Source organism: Protobothrops mucrosquamatus, unplaced genomic scaffold (assembly GCF_001527695.2).
Source record: "Protobothrops mucrosquamatus isolate PMUCROS unplaced genomic scaffold, P.Mucros_1.0 scaffold2512, whole genome shotgun sequence".
NCBI classification, from domain to species: Eukaryota; Metazoa; Chordata; class Lepidosauria; order Squamata; family Viperidae; genus Protobothrops; species Protobothrops mucrosquamatus.
This window is the reverse complement of record NW_015388576.1, coordinates 4,493-26,758: the sequence shown is the minus strand read 5'-3', so window position 1 is coordinate 26,758 and position 22,266 is coordinate 4,493. Positions and strand designations below refer to the sequence as shown.

The 22,266-nt window shown below is 38.1% G+C and overlaps 1 protein-coding gene across 1 annotated transcript in view; it reads left to right on the top strand.

Annotated features, from left to right (window-relative positions):
• LOC107295817 (atrial natriuretic peptide receptor 2-like) overlaps positions 1–22,266 on the top strand; it is a gene marked incomplete at its 3' end in the record, with an annotated part of 64,901 nt that overhangs the window by 39,599 nt on the left and 3,036 nt on the right. The window contains exons 14-23 of the mRNA XM_015825145.1: positions 1,380–1,509; positions 4,865–4,913; positions 6,641–6,742; positions 8,679–8,798; positions 11,396–11,489; positions 12,944–13,031; positions 16,205–16,344; positions 17,985–18,137; positions 19,067–19,165; positions 21,082–21,173. Of these exons, the coding sequence (XP_015680631.1) occupies positions 1,380–1,509; positions 4,865–4,913; positions 6,641–6,742; positions 8,679–8,798; positions 11,396–11,489; positions 12,944–13,031; positions 16,205–16,344; positions 17,985–18,137; positions 19,067–19,165; positions 21,082–21,173 (1,067 nt within the window). The remainder of the gene's footprint in view (positions 1–1,379; positions 1,510–4,864; positions 4,914–6,640; positions 6,743–8,678; positions 8,799–11,395; positions 11,490–12,943; positions 13,032–16,204; positions 16,345–17,984; positions 18,138–19,066; positions 19,166–21,081; positions 21,174–22,266) is intronic.

Sequence of the window (22,266 nt, the reverse complement as noted above, 5' to 3'; positions counted from 1 at the left end):
CTTTAGTAAGTCAAGTTAGCTCCCAGTGACAGCTTGTTTTGAGATCAAGCAGGTAAATTATTGAAAAGGTTCTTTGTGGAAATGCCCAAAGAGGACAGATAACTAGATTTTTCATCAATGGGTTAAAGTATTTATGCCTGACCTTATGAAAAGAAGACAATAAGGGATAAATAATGAAAAATATGTCAATATGGCGTTGCAAACACCGTATCTTTTGGCATTTTGCACTGCCAGCATATAAGAGACATAATTCATGTTATATTACAAAGCACATTTTGTCATTTTGGTTTCACTGCTGTGTGTACCAGAGGCCTCTGCATTCTTGTAGCATTTTGGGGGGTTCAGAGTATTTCGCGTAAATAGGAAAGCTAAAAGAAAGTCTGCTTAAGACTGTCTAGTATAGTTAGTCACTTTTACTAAAAAACAAAAAACAAAAAAACATTGTTTGAAAAAGGATTTTTTAAAGTAATTTTACTAAAATTACAATTGCTGCAGTAAAAACTAATACAAACTAAAAAAAAATAAAATGAAAAAAGAAGGTGCAGGAAAGAAAAAAACTGAGAGAAAAACAGAAAAGAAAGTAAGCATATAGTAAAGTAAGAAAAAATATTTTAAAAATGAGTATCGCAACTGGTATAAACCATTTTAGTAATTTATCACCTTCTCTTCAAATGCAACAAATAAGTTCTTCAAGGAGTAACTCCGGAGCTCTTCTGGGCGATCTCACGTCCTCTCCTTGCTCAGGGAGGAATTACGAAGAGCTGATCTACTATTCATACCGCTGCAGCTGTTGGGAATCATCTTCAGCTCACCATTTCTTCCCTGGAAGTCTGAGAAAAGTTTTCAAAAGAAGGCCTATCAATACATATTCAGGGAATCAGTTCTGTGTTGGTGGAATTCAGCTGGAAGCTCATGGAGACCTGTCTGCAGCTTTGGTAGGCTGCAGTTCTGGCCCCATTTTTTGTTTGAAATGCAGGCATGTTAACATTATCAATCAGATTTGGCTCTATGACTCTATTACTGAGCACAAATGAGACCAGTTCCAAGTGACATCATATGTTGATGTTTATCAGTGACAGACATTTTTCCAACACCTTCTGAACAGCAGCTCTCAAATTCATTCTGAAGTTAGCCACAGCTAAACTTTGCATGCTAAATGCTGGTCCTGGATTGTAGAACAACGTAAATAGTCTCTTGTCTGGAGGATTTTTTTCGTATCCAAAATTGGCTGAGAAATTTGCAGAGAAATTCATTTGTATTTTAAAATTGTAAATGCCCTTGTACTGATTTGCACAGTCTAGTTTAGATGGTTCTGGATTAAAATGGATGGCAAAACATCAAGGGAAAGATAATCTCTTTGTTTCTTTTCTTTGTGGCAGACTATGGTTTACAGTCCTACAGAAAAGAGGATTCAGTGATGAATTCCAACATTGTTCATCAAGTATATGTGGCTCCTGAAGCTCACTCCATGCTAAACTTTGAACCAACCCCTGCTGCAGATGTATATAGGTGAGCACAATAAGTTCACTGATGGTTACTTTCCTGTATCTATAAATATCGATTGCTTTATTGTTTTTATTGAACGAACATACACACTTTTACATTTCTGAGGTGGCTGCTTGTTTTGAAGATAGGCAAGAAGATCAAAATATTATCTTCAGGTTTTTTTCTTTTCTTTTCAGCCTATACTGTTTAAGCCATATGTGATGGTTTAGGAAACTAATGCCCCCTTCAGTCACAATCAATGCATGAAAAATGCAAGGGAAATTTGCTCATTTGTTACTGTGTTACTATTTGCATTCCCTTCCACCAATATGGGATGACTTCTGCAGAGGAGCTCAGAGCTCTGGAAATCAGAATGTCAATATTTTTAGAAATGTTTTAGTGTGGAAGAATAATCATAACATTACCCTTACCATTTCATTTGCTGACCAATCAATAAGCCATTCTCAAACATTCTGAGCTCCATCTAAGCTCTTAGTCACCTCACGCATTTGCTAAATATTTGAAGATGCTGGTGCGTTTCTTAAGCCCCCATATTCTGCAAGTAAGGCTCCACTCTATCTAAGCCTTGCCTGATCCTATTTCATCACCGAGAAGATGAATCAGCAGGACAGCTGTGGAGGTATCTTTGCCAGAGCGAATAATCCTGATTACCATGAAGGAAATGATTGTGAAATTATTTCCTCTACGGAGCACAAAAACTGTAATAACTGTAGGCCAGTCAAATGTATCTCCATCCACAAATCCTCTAAACTTCAATCGTTTAACCAGGTATGTTGCATGCAAATGTTTAGGCACCCTTGGTTAAACTATGTTTTAGTGAATCCGTAAAAGAACCTGACACAGCCTCTACTTGCTTCAAGATAAACCTTTTAGAAAATTTGGATATACACCTACTATTTATGTGTGTTTAACTGATTTAGTGAATATGGAAAATTAAAAAATAGTAAGCATACATTCAGATTCTGGGATAGAGGGAATGAAGTGCTTATTATAATAGGCTACACTTTTAATACCATAGATCAGTGTTTCTCAACCTCAGCAACTTTAAGACTTCAGCAATTTTAACGTTGTGCAACTTTCTTAAAGCTGCTAAGATTGAGAAACACTGGCACAGATCAGGATACACCGCTAGACAGGTGATTTAGTTTTTGAATACCTGTAAAATTGAGTGGAACACATAACATTTTCAAATATCAAGAGTGCAATAGTATAGTTTGGGGATACTTTCTCCCGGCTATGTGACATCAATAATTCCTTATAATGGCAGATACCATAAACAATTTATTTTAGAGAAGATAACTTATCATATGCTTAAACACAAGAAAACATATTTGTATTTTTGGATGATCTCTTCTGTACTCTTTATCTTTATTTCTTATTGATCAAATTTACACAAAACTAGTGACACTGGCTGGCTTACAAGTCAAAACACTCAATAAATAGCTAAAAATCATTATAATGATTAACTAAAACATCAAAAACTACAAAAAACTAAGCTAAAGTAAAAAAAAGTAGATGAAGGAATGTTAACAATAATGGAGCCAGCTTACTAGCTCACCCATCTGCTGGGGTCCCCAGGCCTGCTGACACAACCTGATCTTGAGGATGTTTGGAAGCTCAGAAAACATGAAATCAACCTCATTTCAGTGGGGAGAAAATTCCACAACTTGGATGCCACTGCAGAGAAGGCCCATCACGTAAGGTCCATCAAATGTAGCTTCCTATATGATGAAACCTGAACATACCCTCTTCTGATGCATCTGGTGGGATGAGCAAATGAAATTGGGGAGAGGCAGTCTCTCAAATTACCTGGTCCCATTCCATGAAGAACTTTAAAGGCCAACACCAGCAAATTGATATTGAACCTGAAAATAAACTGGCGAGCAGTGCAGCTTGAGAAGCAGAGATATAAAGCGTGCTTTGCAAGAACACACATAACTGCTTGCAGCCCCATGCAGAACTCATTGCAATAGTCCAACCAGGTGGTGATCAGGATCTGAGTGACTGTGAGTAAGCCTCCTTGATCTAGGAATGGGTACACAATATGTAATTGTGCAAAGGTCCTTCTAGTCACCACTGCCACCTCATCAAGTAAGATCCTGAGTCCAGGAGGACCCCCACATTGTACACAGGGTCTGTTTGGGGCAATGCAACCCCATTCAGTACCAAAGATAGTATAGTCCTAGGATCAGAGGGCCTCAAAACCCAAAGCCATTAAGTCTTACCTGTTGAAGCCTATTGTTTCCCATCCATATCTTCACAACTTTCAGATTTAGGATATGATGTCCGCAGCATTGCTTAATTTTCCAGAGACATACAGTTGGGTGTTATCAGCCTACTGACCTCATCCCATGATGATGGATGAGCTTATCCAGTGATCTCATATAGATGTTAAATGGAGAGGGGAGAATATCCTTGCAGCACCCCACAGAGTAGGGGTTGGGGTGGAATCTCGTCTCCCCAATCACCACCGATTGGAATCAACCTTGAAGAAAGGAGAAGAGCTACCATAATACCCTGCCCACCCCACTTCTAATCCTCTGAGTCAATCTAGAAGGATACCATGGTCAAAGATATCGAAAGCCACTGAGAGGTAAAGTAAAGCAAGGATAGATGCACAGCCACCATCCCACCAACACCAGGTTTCATTCAAAAGACGACTAATGCCATTTCCATTTCATATCCAGGTCTGATCCTTATCTGAAAAAGGATACAGTTTCTATGCTTCTCTGCATGTTTTAATTATTCATAGAATAGATTATTAATCCAAATTAATGATCTGGATGTTATTATTAATTTACTGAAGCCTACATTGTTTGGTCCTTTTTTTAGCAGTGCACAAAACGTACATACATGTAGATATAGCTATAAAGAAAAATTATGCAGAGAACTTGAATTCTCCTGCTGGCTAACTGGAGATGTTACATACTCGTGGTCTATTTCTAATCAATCCTCTGTAATTCTGCATATCTTCTTACACTGACCCCATGAAATAATATCAGTGCACTACTTATATGCCATAAAAATTTGCAATATGTTTATAATTACTAAGCCTAGGATTAATAGTCTGAAATGATTATGTAAGGGAAGATGGCTAAATATTTAAAGGAGACAATGCAGCAATCAATTGTGATGAAAAGGCTTCATTAATGAGATCTATGGTAGAGACAAGGCTACTGTATTCAGCTCATCTTATTTATATGACACTATCTCTTTGAAAGCAAGGAAACTCAAGTTTTATTGTTTTCAGAGGACTTGGTTGTGATTAATCTGACCTAGATTAGAGTCTGTTTGATTTCTTTCAATTTTTTTTAATAACTTCTGCTTATCTTATAATGTTTTGGCTTCAATTCCACAGCTACGCTATCATTCTTTTAGAAATAGCAACAAGAAGTGATCCAACGCTGGTAAGAAATGTCATAAAATATGGTTCTTGTTGTTGTTAGTTGCGAAGTCGTGTCTGACCCATTGCGACCCCATGGACAACATTCCTCCAGGCCTTCTTGTCCTCTACCATCTTCTGGAGTGCATTTAAGCTCACGCCTACTGCTTCAGTGACTCCATCCAGCCACCTCATTCTCTGTCGTCCCCTTCTTCTATTGCCCTCAATCTTTCCCAGCATTAGGCTCTTCTCCAGTGAGTCCTTCCTTCTCATTAGGTGGCCAAAGTTTCAACTTCAGGATCTGTCCTTCTAAAGAGCAGTCAGGGTTGATCTCCTCTAGGACTGACCGATTTGATCGCCTTGCAGTCCAGGGGACTCCAGCACCTTGCAGTCCAGGGGACTCCAGCACCATAGTTCAAAGGCCTCAATTCTTTGTCACTCAGCCTTTCTTATGGTCCAATTTTCACATCCGTATATTGCAACTGGGAAAACCATGGCCGTGACTATACATACTTTTGTTGGCAGGGTGATGTCTCTGCTTTTTAGTATGCTGTCTAGATTTGCCATAGCTTTCCTCCCCAAGAATTCTTAATTAAAGTTAATCTTGCTGGTACTGGTGTCCTTGAAGATACTGCTATCTTTGGGGTAAATATGTATATCCACTGGATTTCTGATACCTGCTTTCTCTTTAGCTGTGGCAGTTCAGTATAAGCAGAAGATGTAATTCATTCAACATGAACATAGCCCACCGCTTTGCATGAAACTAATGGATTGCATTTAAAGGAAAAGTGGGCTCCCAGAAAGCTAACTAAGCCTATTTATACAACTCAGGAAGTAAACATAAACCAAAGAAATTAGAGCAAAATCCTTTATTATTTAAGAAGATTTCTATTTACGCACGTAGAACTCCCCTTCAAAATTCTATAATTTATCATTCAGTCTGGGATCACCAGTGATGGGCAAGGACCTTCCTATAGAATTTTTACATACATTGGCTGGAATGTGCACTAATAGTTCAAATGTGCAAAGTCTGCCTCTTAAAAGGGCAACATCTTTTCCAGTCTAGAGTTGCAATAAAAACTATAACAAACCCAGTTTGTGAGTCCATACATCTACCATCATACAAACCTTGATAAGCAGGGCCATAAAGCTAGATGCATTGTGCAAAGAATGATAGCCGAAGCATTCAGTTCCCAAAAGAGAGGCCTGATGCACGTGACATCTAACAACAACAACAACAACAACAACAACAATCATCATCATCATCATCATCATCATCATCATCATAAAGTTGGAAGGGACCTTGGAGGTCATCAAGTCCAACCCCCTGCTCAGGCAGGTAACCCTATACCATTTCGGACAAGTGGCTGTCCAGTCTCTTCTTAAAAACTTCCAGTGTTGGAGCATTCACCGCTTCTGGAGGCAGGTTGTTCCACTGGTTAATTGTTCTAACTGTCAGGAAGTTTCTCCTTAGTTCTAAGTTGCTTCTCTCCTTGATTAGTTTCCATCTGTTGCTTCTTGTCCTGCCTTCAGGCTTTGGAAAATAGCTTGACTCCCTCTTCTTTGTGGCAGCCCCTGAGATATTGGAACACTGCTGTCATGTCCCCCCTCGTCCTTCTCTTCATTAAACTAGACATACCCAATTCCAGCAACTGTTCCTAATGCAATAGTCTATGTTCCCACTCTTTCTATTTCTATATGTGTATAGCTTATGTGTGAAAAAACACTAACATTGTCTGTGTTTTGCAGAAGGATGATACACATTCAGAAAAATATTCTTTGTGCCTCCCTTTGGCAGAACTAATATCTGAAAAATCTGAAAATGCTTGTCCGTGTGCCACAGAATACATAGAGGTAAATTTAACATTTGGAATATTTTCTGTCTTCTTTATGAGTGTAATTTATCTCCCTAAAAATCACTGTATTGGCCTGCTATTTATGCCTTAGTATGGGTATTATTATTTCATGATAATGATACTCCTCCTTACTTAACAGTATCTGCAAAAGCCAAGTTGCTGTTAAAGACAAAATGAAGCACACAGTTTGATCTATAAAAGCTGACAACTTTAATGGTTCCAGTGCATACTCCCTTTGAAGAAATGAAATGTTTTAGTTTTGTTAAAAACACAAACCAACTAATGTTGCCCTTGCAATTTCTCATTCAAATGCCATGAAACAGTGAATGGCATTAATATTTTTTTTTTAAAAAATGGTATTATCGTCACAAACTGATATTTCAGCTTGTCTCACAGAAACAGAAGGCAGCAAATGATGCAGTTAATTTGCAGTCCTTGGAGTTTTAAGACTTCTGTTGGTTATAATCTGTCAGTCCCACAATCATATTTAATAATTATGGAGCTTTGGCTTTTCCATTTAAAAGATGGCTGTCAGTGAGCCAAAAAATATGTCAGTAGGATGGATCTATTTTTTTTAAAAAAATAATCAAATGTTTCCTCATCATTTAAGAATCACTGTGCCATGCTTTAATTTTATTATTTTTTCTTGTTTAATTACCCTAGAAGCAACTGCTCTGATATTTCAGCCATACAGTAGGGTATCTGCAGAATGTATATTTTCCAAAAGAATTAACAGCATCTCCCAGAATAAGTGTGCATATGTATGTTTGTAGACACACACACACACACATAGAAATACACAGTATATGGATCTGAGAAATAGCATGGAAGGGAAGAATTAAATATTTTGTTCCCAGATTCACTTCTACAATTTTTTAAAACATTCAACAACTGAGGATATTAAGTATTTTAAAAACCACTAGCAAGAATTCCTTGTCACCTCATCCATTTCACTGGGAATAGCTAGCCAAAACAATAGTCAAAACTCTATTTTCATTCATATTAGAAGATGCTCTTTGTAAAGCCGAATGAATTAAAAAAAAAATAGGCATTTGCATATGGTTATTTTTTGCTCCAAAATAATTTGCTAATGTAATCATAGGCTAATTCCTGATTAGATTATGCTGAAGCAAGTAACCCGAATTCTCTGTCTTATTTTCAATACATTAGCAATAACGTACAATCTGGTTTATTTCTGATTTGTCTCAGTTTCAAAACTGAAGTTTAAAATAATTCAAGTGAATTCTCTGATATATATAAAAAGGAACAGGAAACAAGACCAATCGTAGGCTCATAATAGATTTTGAGGAGAGGAATCATTTAGCCTGTTGCTAGGAGAAAAGTTAAATCTCCCCCCTCCGTAACCTAGCCACACTCCCGATTTGCCCAAGTTTTATTTGGTGGGGAGGGGGGAATTACCTTGATGAGCTAAATGGGAGTACCTGTTTATTTTCAGATGTTTAGTTTGTCTGGAGAGGATCTAAAACTAAGGCTGGATTCTTGGCTTTTTAAAAAGCTACGAAAACTCTCCTTTCTCAGTGGGTATTTGATTTAAGTAGATGGGATTTAGATATTTTTAGTTATTGTTAGTCAGATTTATGAGGGTTGACTTTTCTTTATAGTTTCTTATTTTATAATTTGATTATTAACTGCTCAGAGTTGATTGATTGAGCTGTGTAAGATTTTTCTTAAAAAAAATCATAAATTCAGCTGTATGTATAGGAAGCTATAAGCAGATAAAGAAGCCAGGGAGTGTTCATAACTGAGGAGAGTATGACTGAATTCCACATAGACTATATCTGGAGATGAATTAAACTGGGATTTGTCAACATTCTTAACTGGATGAAATCTGATGAATGACAGAAAAAAATATCAAAAGACAGGTATGTTGAACTGGAACGACTGAATACTATATTCTTTTATTCTTTTGACAGCTCATCAGGAAATGTAGAAAAGGCAATCCATCACAGAGACTTACTTTTGAGCAAGTCAAGAAGTTGTTGTATAAAATGAACCCAAACAAAGTTAGTCCAGTTGACATGATGATGACTTTGGTAAGAAACAAGGTTATTACACTAATTGTATTAGATTTCTTTCTTCCAAGTCTCCAACCTTTCAATTCATTTGAAAGTCATTACAATGTTCTATAGTGACCCTTCCTAATGTGGTCCCTTCCAGATATGTTATTAATTGCTATCATGCTCAGCTAAATATTGCTAATATTGAGATAGCCAATGTTACGCACAGAAAAAAGCAATAACGAGAAGCAGGTGCTCAGACTTTTATTAACACATTGATATTTTCCAACAAAGTGTCATCTATACCACTTTAATAGTTCTCTTACACTAGCTGGACTCTGCATCTGGAAGTAAGCCTAATTGAGATCTGTCACTCCTACTCATTCCACTTTCTCAGTTCTCTTACTCCCTTTCCTGTATCTCCATCACTTGATGGAGATATGCAAGAACCATTACATAGGCAAAAAGGGCTGGAGCATTTTTTAAATCCAAACTATAGGATAACGTTTCTAAGCAGCTGAGGCAGACACCTCCCTAATGAACTTAACTACTGGTATAAGGAATAGAAGGAGGAGACAAAGCACAAGCATTCTTGGAAAATTCAGTTTTTATAGCCATTGCCAATAAAAGTAGTTTTAACCTTTCTGTAGATTTAATTTCCTGATCTGGTCTTCCTGCTATGGCTGATATGTAGTGAGGGATATACAGTTATCATGCATCTTAAAATCTATATATAAATAAAAATGTAAATGTTTGTTTGTTCAAAATCTTAAATCTCCGAAAGTTTTTCACCAATTGCTTTGAAATTTTGACACAACATTGCATTTGAATATGTGCGTGTTTTTATATATCTACTATTATATAGATGTCACACCTGTGACAGGTAAAACATGCTTTTTTAAAAAAAACAGTGCCATCTGTTGGATGTAAAAGCAACACATGCTAACCAGACTGAGCCACAGCAATGTGTGGCCGGGTACAGCTAGTTATAAATAAAATTCTACTCTGATGAGTATCATTTATGATCACTTGAGCAATGTTTGATTTCCCCCATTAAAAAGTAGTGTGCAATCTGTTAGTCCTGGCCTTGGGTCCTGCTTGAGGAGCAGGTGGTGGCTGTGGCCAGGAGGGCCTTTGGTTTCATTTGGGGTACCAATTGCATTTTTCCTAAACTAGGATGCCTTTCAGACAATCATTCATGCCGTAGTCATCTCATAGCTTGATTACTACAGCATGCTCTACAAGAAACTACTCTTTAACACCACTCAGAAACTTCAGCTTGTCCAGCCCATGGAGACAGAGCGAATATCAGGCATACCTCACTAGGCTTATATGACATGGTCATCCCCCTTTCCTCTCTTGACCTAGAGTAGGGGTCTCTGAACTTGGCAACTTTAAGACTTGTGGACTTCAATTCCCATGGCTGGCTGAGGAATTCTGAGAGTTGAAGTCCACAAGACTTAACGTTGCTAAGTTTGGAGACCCCTGACCTAGCAAGTCAAGTCTAAGATGCTTTCTCAAATTATACTTCTGCTTTGGAATGAAATTTCTTTGATCTAACTCTTCCTTGGCCTCCTCAAGGTTATTCTTACAACCCATTATAGTCTGGAGTTAGATTGTGGCTAAATTTAACAAAATAATAATAATAACCACAGCTACCTGTGAAGCAATCTCTAAATCATAAGGCATTTTGTTTTGTAAAGAGCGACACTACCTTTCTGCTTACATTACACTAAATATTTAAGTATCCATCTTATACTGTTGATATTCTTGATGGATCCCATTGCTCAGTCATTGCCTTCTAGTATCCATCTTTCATAATTTCTAGGGAATAAGTAAGCTTTTATTTTCAAATACATTTGTAAATAAATAAAGAAGCCCGATTCCCTAGATGCTGTTGTCCAAGGTAAGGGCTGCATCAGAAATAGCATACTTGACTCTCCTGCAGGACTGTATCACATTTGTGGGAAAAGGATAGAGTTTGGGAACTCTCCTCCTAAGAATGGGCTACAAGAGAAAGGGGAAAAAAAGACTAGGTCTATCAGATCTAAGCTGCAAAATAATCTGGTGACCTCTATGGCCCCAAAGAAAGTTTTCTGAGTTTCTTTTCAGCTCCCTAGCGGTCATCCAAAATTTTGCAGCCCAGATCTACTAGCAGTCAACAAGACATTTTATTTGTTCAAAGCAGCTGCCCAGCGCTAAAAAAAATGATAATAGCTAAAGTGAGGAGGAAGTTGTTCATTTTCTCCTTCTTCTCCACAATGTTTCCAATACTATAGCATTTGTTAAGGGCTCTATGAGAAAAATAAAAAGGGAACTTGAAACGTAACTTCACAACACACACATTTCCTAGTGCTGGATGCCAAGGCTTAAATATTCTTTGAGGCACTGTTTCTTGACTACCTGTATATGTGAGCCCCGTTTAAACATTTTCATCATTGCCATATGGCATCAACATGATTTCAGACTCACACCTCTGTTTTGTTGCAGAAGATGCGTGGGCAAATCCAGGCAAAATTTTCTCAGGAGTCTGTTTGGCAATGCGAGGCAAATCCAGTGAATAGACAGCTGATTATTTCTCATTGAATATGCTCTGCAGTTACTTGAGTTGAATGTATTTTTATTTTGGCTAGATGGAGAAATACAGCAAGCACCTGGAAGTCTTAGTAGCGGAAAGAACACAGGATTTAACATATGAAAAACAGAAGACAGACCGTTTGCTGTACAGTAAGTGATCAACATCAACAGAAGTACAATTTATTTTGAGAAATAGTGACTAATATATGGCGTTAAAAACAGATTTTAGATTTCCTTAGTGATTCGAGTATTCTGACTTTCCCTTTTTACAATATCACAAGATAGGGTAAATTAGTAAAAGTAGGGAAAAGACATGGACAAGAAACAAATGAAAGGGGACACTTGTTGAAAGTAGACAAATAAGGAAAGATAAATATAGTATTAAGCTTCCATTGGAAACACTCTTACATTTATTTGTGCTTTGATCATCATTCAGATTTGCCACAATTATATGCCATTTTCACTTAGTTTTTGCTACTTGCATTGCTTAAAGGTGTACAATTAACTCAGTTAAATTGCTAAATTGGAATAAGTTGTGGTTTCAGCCTGTAGTGAAAACATCAAGGAAAACTAATGCTTCAATATATTGTTTTCAAAGTGTCCCAGAGATCCCGGTATATAAGCCAATCATTATTGCTCACTAATGATTAATGTTCAATAAAACCCAGTATAGATGGAAAAGGTTTCAGGAGAAATATTTGTAATAACCATCTAACAGTTCCTCCATTATCTATGAAAAGAAACATCTCATCAGTTCACAAAAAGAAGCCAAAGGTAAAAAAATAATTCTCTGCCCCTAAGTATTAGTGATCTCAACCGGAAATTTTCAGTTGCTGGTTTTTTTTTTGTAATTTCAACCATCTTTCATCTCAATAAATAAATCTTGCGAAGAAAACTCTGAGAGCCTTGCATGGAAAGAATTATTTTGAATTGAGTTGGCTGCCAAAAAGCCTGACACCCAGCAAACATGAATGAAAAGCTAACATAGGACAAAGAAGCAAAAGGAGGAAATTGTTTGATGTGAAGTATATAGATTTAGCTGCTTGTTATCTATTTATAGTGTGCTATAGCTCAGAGGTCCCCAACCTTTTGGGCACCAGGGACTGATTCCATGGAGAAAGGTTTTTCCATGGACCGGAGAGTGCGTGGTTTTGTGTGCTGCTTGCATCCCACGGATGGGGCTTTGCTTGTTTGTGCGGACCGGTTGCTGACATTCCACGGCCCGGTACCAGTCCATGGACCGGGAGTTGGGGACCCCTGCTATAGCTACTTAGAAATAAAGAGAAATACGTAAGTTTTTAATTCAAGAGACAGGTAGGAAAAATAAATACAATGGAGTAGGCACATTTTAGGATGTTTTGGTTTTTTTTAATAGTTAGAAACCTGAGAAATGGAAAAGAAATTTAATATCCATTTGATAGTGCTAAAATAAAGGAACTTGTTCAAGGTTCTTGATGTAAATTGAAGCATAGTTAGTTGATTTGCTGTGTAAAGAGATACTTACATATTTCAGCTAGGCATAGTTTTCCCACTGTGAACATGTTTTCATGTTTTAATTGCCATATTATGATAGCTATAGTAATTGCATTAATTATATAAAACAGGTATGTTGCCAAAACAAGTTGCAGATGATTTAAGGCAGGGGAAACCAACACAGGCCCAAAGTTATGTAAATTCCACCATATTTTTCAGGTAAGTAAGAATTACTTTTCAATTGCAAGCTAACTGGAGTGTGTGTATAGTTTTGAAAGATTTAAAAGAGGTTTTGTAAAGTACGTTACAGGCATACGTTTATATTGATCACAATTGGCATTATGGTTACAGCACTACGTATTAGGTTGAACTATAGAAAGCTACTACACAAAAGCACAATGCCTATTCATGTGTTTTTTTTTTAAAAAAACCCACAAATTGGCACACATCTATTTGTCCTTATAACGAACAAAATATTCTTCTACCATCTTAACTATACTTAATTATGTTAAAAGAAACAATTGCTGTGTGGTTATTATTTATGTTATGCTGCCCATATTCATTCCACATTGGACTTTGAAAGGAAAAGTAGGGTAAGATCCTTTGGGGTGTGTAATACAGTATGTGTATATATGGGATATATTGGTTTGGATATCCCACATGGCTCCCACAAGGCACCTCCAACCCCACCCCACCCCACCCCAAACTCCTGGGGAGAGCTGACTAGCTAGGCTGGGCCGGCACCAGATTCTTTACGCCAAGGAAATCCTTCATGCCTGGAGTATGCACATTTTTTTCAGGCCACCTCTTATTTTAAAAGAACCTCAGAACCTCTCATCAAGAGGGAAACCCCAAGTGAGAAAATGGACCCCATTCACATCTTCCTCTCCCCTCCCTGCCTCCCCTCTCACAGAACACCATCAAGTTGTCATGGGATCCTAGAGACCTTATTGTGGGCAATCCAAAGAGCTAAACCAACCTATTTTTCCATACTAAGGATTCAGTCTTGATTGGGTTTCCTGTGTTTTGAAAAAGAGAGGAGGAAAAAAAAAAGCTCATTAGCTGTGTATTGAAAGTTGTTTGATGGGAATGATTAGTAATAGGTTAAACAGAGTGAATGAGTGTGGATATGGGTAATCTCTAGCAAGTCTTCTCTTTTCTATTTTAATTGTATGATCCTAAAGCTACGGTATTGATGTTGGAACCGAGATAGTGCCTTGTTAGCAGAAAGGAAGAAGTTGTTCTAATTATTATAGAGAAATAATCTGCGCAGTATTTTATGTAACAGTTATTTGATCTCCCCCCCCTTTTCTTCTTGAGAGAAACCTCTGTTTTTAAAAGTGGTCTGAGTTGTACATTTCTGTGTTCAGCAACCAAGTCCATTAAAATTCTGCAGATTAATGTCTGCTGATTTATGCTTACATCTGCTTGTTTGCAGATTGGCATGATTTATACCTAACTGGGAAAACAACTCTGAGAGATTTATATACCCAGCAGATGTAAACCTAATATATAGATAAGAGGTTATCTAATCTCCTTGTAAATTAAATTTAAATAATTCAGCATAGCCTCCCCCTCCTCTTTGGCTTTTTTGTCCTAAAAAAAAAAATTGGAACATTCACAACATCCTTTCACATAAGAGGACCTGCTAGAATCTCAGCAGCTACATTACAGGATTAGGGCAGTATAGTTTAAACATACTTGTGTTTTGCAAAGTATGGCTTTAAAATCATAAGCATCTTCTTGTTTTAATTTCAATTCTCAAGTGCTAATGGAAAAATGCTAATTAAATTCACATGGCTGGAATTAAGCAATACTTGAGCAACAAAACCAAAAGTCAAAACTATTTATCCCCTCAGCGTAACTGCTCAGAGTAGGCAGAGCTAGTGCAATACTATACTTGGGAAATCAAAAGTAAAGCCAAAACAAAATCTGATAGGTTAAGAATGGATTTCAGGAATTAACTTCGCTTATATAACAGAAGTCAGTTTAATTAAGAGTAACCTGAAATAAAATTAGGCAATGGTATGGGCTTGCCCCCGATGAGTTTTAGAATTCTACATATAATTACTCATTAAAAGTAGAACCAGAATTACATATACGGAGTACAAATATATATTCATACAGTGCACATAATTGGTACTGAGGAAAACTGAACACATGTCTCCGTGGGTAGCAACAAAGCAGTTGGAATGGCAGAAATGCTAAAAGCCTCAATTGACTAGACTGTTACTTACTGGGAAATGAAACTGTCAACCAATTAAAATTTTCATTTAACTTATCTGCCTTTCATCAACTAATTAAGTCTTTTTTATTGTATATTAGCATATCTCTGTAGAAATGTCATTTTACAGACTAAGAGTCTTTAAGACTGAGTGAATTTATAAAATAACACAAATGATTGTTGTTTTTTTCAATGGAAGAGCTGTATTTTATTTTATTTATTGGGGTTTAAATGCTGCTGCAATCCAGCAGGCAGTTCTGCCTTTCTTCAAACAACAGTCCAAAGTAATAACAAGTTAGACATTATTAAGAAAGAAACTGGCTGCTGAGAACAGAAACACTAAAGCACAACTCAGAAACAATCTGTTTCTCATTTTGTGCTACAAAAGTGCTTTGAAACAACAACCGCCTCCAAAAGTACACATGGAGTAAGTACATTGGATATAATATTTCTTAAACTGAACTTCGTAATCCTTCATACTTCCTCATCCTGTAGATGCCCTGGCATTAATCCCTCATCCTGTAGATGCCCTGGCATTAATCCCTACTAAAAGCCTAACAGCTTGTATTTGCTGGTCATGCCTTTCTTTACAATTTAGTTTGCCATTTATTTGACTGAAAAATGGCAACAAATTATTACACGGTATTTAGGGGTGGTGGTGAGAGGCAGTTTGATATAGTGGTTGAGGAGGCTAGAAACTGGGAGACTGTGATTTCTAGTCCTGGCTTAGGCATGAAGCTAGCTGAGTATCTTGTGCCAGCCTCTCAGTCCTATGAAGTAGGCAATGGCAAACCACTTCTGAAATGTTGCCAAGAACACTACAGGGATTAGTCTACTCTAGTACAGGGGTAGGCAACCTTGGCTCTTTTATGACTCGTGGACTTCAACTCCCAGAATTCCTGAGCCAGCTGGCTCAGGAATTCTGGGAGTTGAAGTCCACGAGTCATAAAAGAGCCAAGGTTGCCTACCCCTGGTCTAGGAAGTCACTAGGAATTAACACTAGCTTGAAGGCGCACAGAGAAAAGTGGTGATAATGGTGGTAGAAGAGGAAACAGTGTTCCATGATCAGAATTTGCAATGTGTCATGAACATCTCATGTCAATTTCAAAACATTCTGAAATCCTAATGGGACACACCATGACTTACTTGCTTCTTTCTTCTTTCCCAGTGACATTGTTGGCTTCACGCAGCTCTCCAGCACCAGTACACCTTACCAGGTTGTGGATTTTTTAAACAAACTCTACACCACTTTTGATGAAATCGTCGATAATTACGATGTCTACAAAGTTGAAACTATAGGAGATGCCTGTGAGTTAAAAATTAAAAATAGCACTGTTTTTCCAAATGTCTTTAATTCTAAACCTTACCGTTAGGTAACAGAAGCCAATAAGCTCAGGCAGTAAAATTAAAGGACAGGAAACTGCAACATACTGTATTAATATTATTAACTCATGGTACAATAAAATGGAAACAAAGATCCATTTAGATTTTTTAAAAAGAGGATGATTGAAGGAATGAGGATTTATAGTTATGTATTATGGGTACTGTGTGTAAGGTAAATGAGTTGTGGTTTTCAGTTGTTCTTGTAGCCGTGTGGAGGTTACATTTTCCAATAGAGCATTCTTAGGATGGGTTATTCTTGCAGAGAATTCAGGGATTTCTTCAGATTATATTGCATCTAGGCTTAACTAAAAGCCAGAGGATTTTAGGATTAAGACAGCTGTCATATGGATGGTTTACAGCCATTAAAATGAATGGGTCAATCAATGCTAGGCATGGGAGAATAGATTAAGAGTGACATGCACAATAACACAAGTCACTTGGGGCAGGACATTGGTGTATGTCATGCAGATAATGTCTTTCTGTGATGATGAATTGCAATACTCATTATGTTATGAATTAACACAAATCCCAGCAATTTAACTGAATCAACTTGAAGCACAACTATGGAGTTAGGCATAGTTATATTTCAAATTGACTCAGTGAAATCGCCGGGATTATGCTAATAAAGACTAACTTAATTACTGTTATTATAAACTGGATCCAACTAATGAATGCAAAGAAAGTACTTTGAATGTTTACAATGCATTTCACAAACGGTGTCAGCAATCTGGTTCTGCTAATGAAAATTCACATCAAACTGGCTTTGCCTTTGACACAGCTTATAAAGCCCCTTTGTCTGTTTTTAGATACTTCAGAATTATCTGGGTCATAAAACAGCTTGATATCTGTATTTTAATAAATCATTTTAATGTAATGAGACATTGGCAGATTCTAGATGTAACTATTTAAAATATTAATACAGTGCCAAGATGAGATAGATACATCTAGCCACACTAGCATTTGGTTAAAGAACCTTTGCGTTTGACTAACTCTATAGGAGGTGAAAACTTCTGAACAATGGCTGCTCTAATTCAGTAATCTGAAGATTTTGCTTTCCTGGTGTGCGAGTTGTTTTGTGCATAAGCATGTGCAAATCTACGGTATATAAATCTGGTGTGGGGTTTTTTTGAAGGTTTTATAGGGCAGTATTTTAGGATTTTTATTTTATTTTCAAATTTATAAAACTTTTAAAAATCGGTCCATTTCCATTCATGAATTTCCCTACCATACTGAATGTTTAATCATGCCAAAAATTTGTGGTATTTTGTATTTATGAATTAATATAAATTCCCCAGGAGCTCTTTCGCTTAAAGGCAAAGCTCTTCTCAAAGAAACAATTACTTCTTTTTGTACAAAACTTTCAGAAATAGTTTTTTTTTTTATAAATAAATGATTTCATTTTTCGACTGATTTTTGGCAGAGACTATGAGAATGCCGTTTAGTGCTGCCTGATGCTACAGACGGTGTACATGTTGGGTTTCATTTATATGTATCTGTGAAATTGCAACCGCAACATGAATGTTGATTATAATTTGCCGCTTTTATGTACTTACTGTCATTTTCAGATATGGTAGTATCAGGAGTGCCAAGAGAAAATGGCATTCGCCATGCCAGTGAAATTGCAAGCATGGCTCTGGAGCTTGTTTTGGTGTGCAAAATATTTAAGATTCCACACAAGCCAGAGACCCAGCTTAAAATTCGAGCAGGGATCCACTCAGGTATTGGGCTGTTCACCTCCCTGACTAATGCTGGTTATGAATGTTCAATTGGCAAAGGTGAAATATGGGTACTTGTAGCACTAGTCATGTCATCTACCCAGTGACAAAATGGCAGCAGATTGATTTCATTCATTCATAATAGGGAAGAAGTTGTAATGAGAGGGAGAACTAGTAGTAAAATCCTTGGAATTGGCGCAATTCCCTTAATAGGAAGCAAATGATCATTTACGTTTCACATTCTTAAATGTTTTGGTCTAGCACAGTGATGGCGAACCTATGGCACGCGTGCCAGAGGCAGCACTCAGAGCCCTCTCTGTGGCCCCCACCGCCCTGGCCCCGGCCACGCTCACCCAGTCTTCCGTGACCACTGCAGCCATGCCCACCCAGTGGACCACGCCCTCCGCCCCCCCCCAAGGGCACCACCATCCTGATGCAGCTCTGGCACTTTGCGATAAACAAGTGGGTTTTGGGTTGCAGTTTGGGCACTTGGTCTCTAAAAGGTTCACCATCACTGGTCTAGCATTTGAACTGGTCATTAAATTGCCCTCACTTGACTTGCACTAATGAATAGTTTCAGTAACTCTGGGTGCTTAAATTTAGACTACTTGCAGCCAACCAATTTACATGACCACAAGCAACTTTTTAGATTGGATTCCGAAATATTGCATGAATGGGGTACCATCTATCTTTTCTTTCCCAGTGCAGCTGTATCAGCTAAACATCTGCTTTCTTCTTAGAATGATGTCATTCTGGCCATCACTTGTTATCCTGCTTCTCTTTTTTTCCCCCCATCTTGCTCCCTGCCCTTTAGTCCTCTTTTTGATGCAATTACTCTTCCTATGGGTAATCTATATGCCTAGTTGTTCCATTGTGATAAACTGTAATCGACACGCAAGAACTAAAGGAATCTTTCTACTTGTCTTCTTTAGGTCCAGTTGTGGCAGGAATTGTTGGAACCAAAATGCCACGGTATTGTCTATTTGGGGACGCAGTCAACACAGCCTCCAGGATGGAATCTACCAGCGAAGGTGAAGCGCAATATTTAACAGTAGCATCAAGCAGTGAGCTATGAGTTGGTGCCACTTCAGACTTCTTTCCTGACTTAGTCTGGAAGGATGGGTATGTTTCAGGCCTTCTTGGCTAAGGAACAGTGGGTTGAAGGGCACAGAGGATGTCAAGTATTCTTGTATGGTGTCTGACCCCATATTTGAAAATGCCACCATCTCATCTCTTTCTCCATCTCTCCTTATGTGATTTTGTTTCTGAATTTTCTTGTTCTCTTGCTTTGTATCTGGAACATCAGTTATCCTATTTAAATCCACATCACACTGCTAAGTCATATTCAGTGTCTGATCACCTGCTATTCTAAGATCTTTTCTGACATATTATTAGTAAGCTAGTTTCCTTCATTCTATAGTTGTACTTTTGATGTCTTTTTCTTGACCATGAAACTCTCTACTAAATTTCATTTTTTTATTTTCAAGTCACATGTTTGATCTGACAAGATCATTTCGAATTTTGCTTCTGTCCTTAGAACGTTGGCTTTCTCGTGTAATTTGTGTTGCCTGCAAATTTGAAAAGCGTTCCCTCCACCTTTTCATCCAAGTCATTAATAAAAATGTAGAGTATAGTATTGTGGCCAGAACCAAACACCACATGCACAATTTGCTTCCTTTGATTTCATTTCAACCACTGATGAGCATTTTTAATTTTGCTTTTTAAGTTGGTTATAGATCTACAAAACAGACATGCCATCCAATCAATAGCAACTAGCTTCTAATCAGAAAACTACGTGGTACTTTACCAAGTGCTTCCCTAGATATATTATGTCACAGAATTATCCTATAGATGCTCTTTCAAATGAATGGGATGCCATTCTCTTGTTCGGTTAGACCAGTGGTGGCGAACCTATGGCACGTGTGCCAGAGGCGGCACTCAGAGCCCTCTCTGTTGACACGCACGCCACCGCCGCCAGCAGCAGGTCCATCAGGCCACCACCGCCACCTGGAGCAGGAGCACCACCCAGCACAAAGGAGGCGAAGCGGCCGACTAGCAAGCTCGAGTAGAGGTGGTAGAGCAGAGGTCACCAACCACTGTCGATTGGTGGACTGGAAGAAAAGGAGGGGGAAGCATTTTACATGCGTGCATGTGCACACGGGGCTGCATCGACACACTGCAAATGGGGCAGGGCTAGTGCCAGCATGATACTCACTAGCCCTGCCCCATTCTTATGTGGTGCAGCACCTTGTATCTGCATCCCGTGGCGCGGTGGTAGCCATTTTGCACCTTGCAGCATGGTGGCCCATTTTTGTGCTCCCGGTTTTTGCACGCCAGAGGCAGCACTCAGAGGAGCCTCCCTGTCCCCCCCCCGAGGGCACCACAATGCTGATGCAGCCCTGGCACTTTGCAATAAATAAGTGGGTTCTGGGTTGCGGTTTGGGCACTTGGTCTCTAAAAGGTTCACCATCACTGGGTTAGACCATAAAATTTAAGTTATTAATACTTTTACTGAGCTTCTTCTTAAGCTTATTTAGCAACCCCATGTCTTGAAATTAAGGATATTAAACGTTTCCAGTTTCTTAATTTTCATAAAAGGGTTAATATAGAGGAAGACTTTATATTTGCTGTTTACACAATGAATAGCAATACATTCTAAGTGAAGTTATGTGTAAGTCGGAAGCCCTCCTTGGCAGATTAAAAAAATCATTCTGTCAACAATTATAAGAAGGTAACAAATACTATCAGATGTAAAGCTGTGGCCTTGAGCCCTTGTTGACAGTTATGGGTATATTTCAAGATGCTTTCAAAGTAAGACTGAAGGGTTAGGATAAGAGTAAAAGCATGATCTGTTTTAAGAGTCAGGGTATCTATTGTTCGTTGTCTTTGAAAATGGATTTTTCATCTATGAAAACAGTGGCAACACTACTTCTCATTTTCCCTTTAGCTCTCAAAATACAGTGCAGTTCAAGCACATACCAGCTGCTGCAACAGATTGGAGAGTATGTATTGGAGTGCCGGGGGAATTTGCAAATCAAGGTAAATATGTTCAAGCTTTCCCCAAATGGGAAACGAATGGTCATTCTTTAGCAGGTTTTGTTTTCACCCTCCTGTCTGTATTTGAAATATGAATTGCATTTATGTTTGAATCGCTCCTTAGGCCAATTTGCATTTAATGTCTACCCCCAGGGGCCCTGAGAATTGCAGTTTGGTCCAAGTATTGAGAGATATTATCACCCTAGAGCCTAATTTGTGCTGAGGTTCTCCAGAATCTATTTTTAACCTCAAGCTATAATCCTGGAAGATGAAGCTATAAAATACAGTTGAAGAAAACTGAGAAATGTTTTCTCTCGCCATCAAGAAGGATAGCTTCAACCAATCAACTTTCATTATACCGGTAGATGGCAAAAGTGCCAAAGACGAAGCTATCCCCCTCACCCACCCAGTTTATTTCAGTGCAGCACTTTAAAAAAAAAAAAAATGCTCCGCCTGCAGATTCTTGATTAGGAAGGCTCCTAGGATTTCTTCCTTGGCCCTGACTTGCCTTGAAGGCGCATCCACTTGAAATTGCTTCTTCTTTCCTGCTGCGTATGTTTGTGTGTGATTTCAGGTCAGTTTTGACTCCTGGTGACTGCCCGCAGCCTCTGCAGTTTTTTTGGCAAGGTTTTCCGAAGTGGTTTGCCACTGCCTGCTTCCTAGGATTGACAGAAAGTGCCTGACTCAAAGTCATCCAGTTGGCTTTCTTGTGGAAAACGAAAGGACTCTTACGAATTCCAGAGGGTTTTAGCAGAGAGATTTAATGCGCAGGTTCAGAAGCAATAGAAGCAAGCATTTCTGAACAAGGAGGGCGGGATCAGACTTCAGTTTTATACTTTCCTTTTCTCAGGAACAAAGGACTACACATTGTAATACACATTGTAATACGTTAGGATCGTTTCTCACGGGCATACAATGGAAGGTTTGCTTCATACAAAGTATCCCTGTGCAATGCGCATTCGGTTAGTCACATATTACTGACACAGAATTTTCCCAGTGATCATGCATTACATCATTATTCTAGTAATTATGCAGACAAATCATTATTCCAGCAATTGTTCATTATTCTACCTTATTATACCACATGAGCTTCATG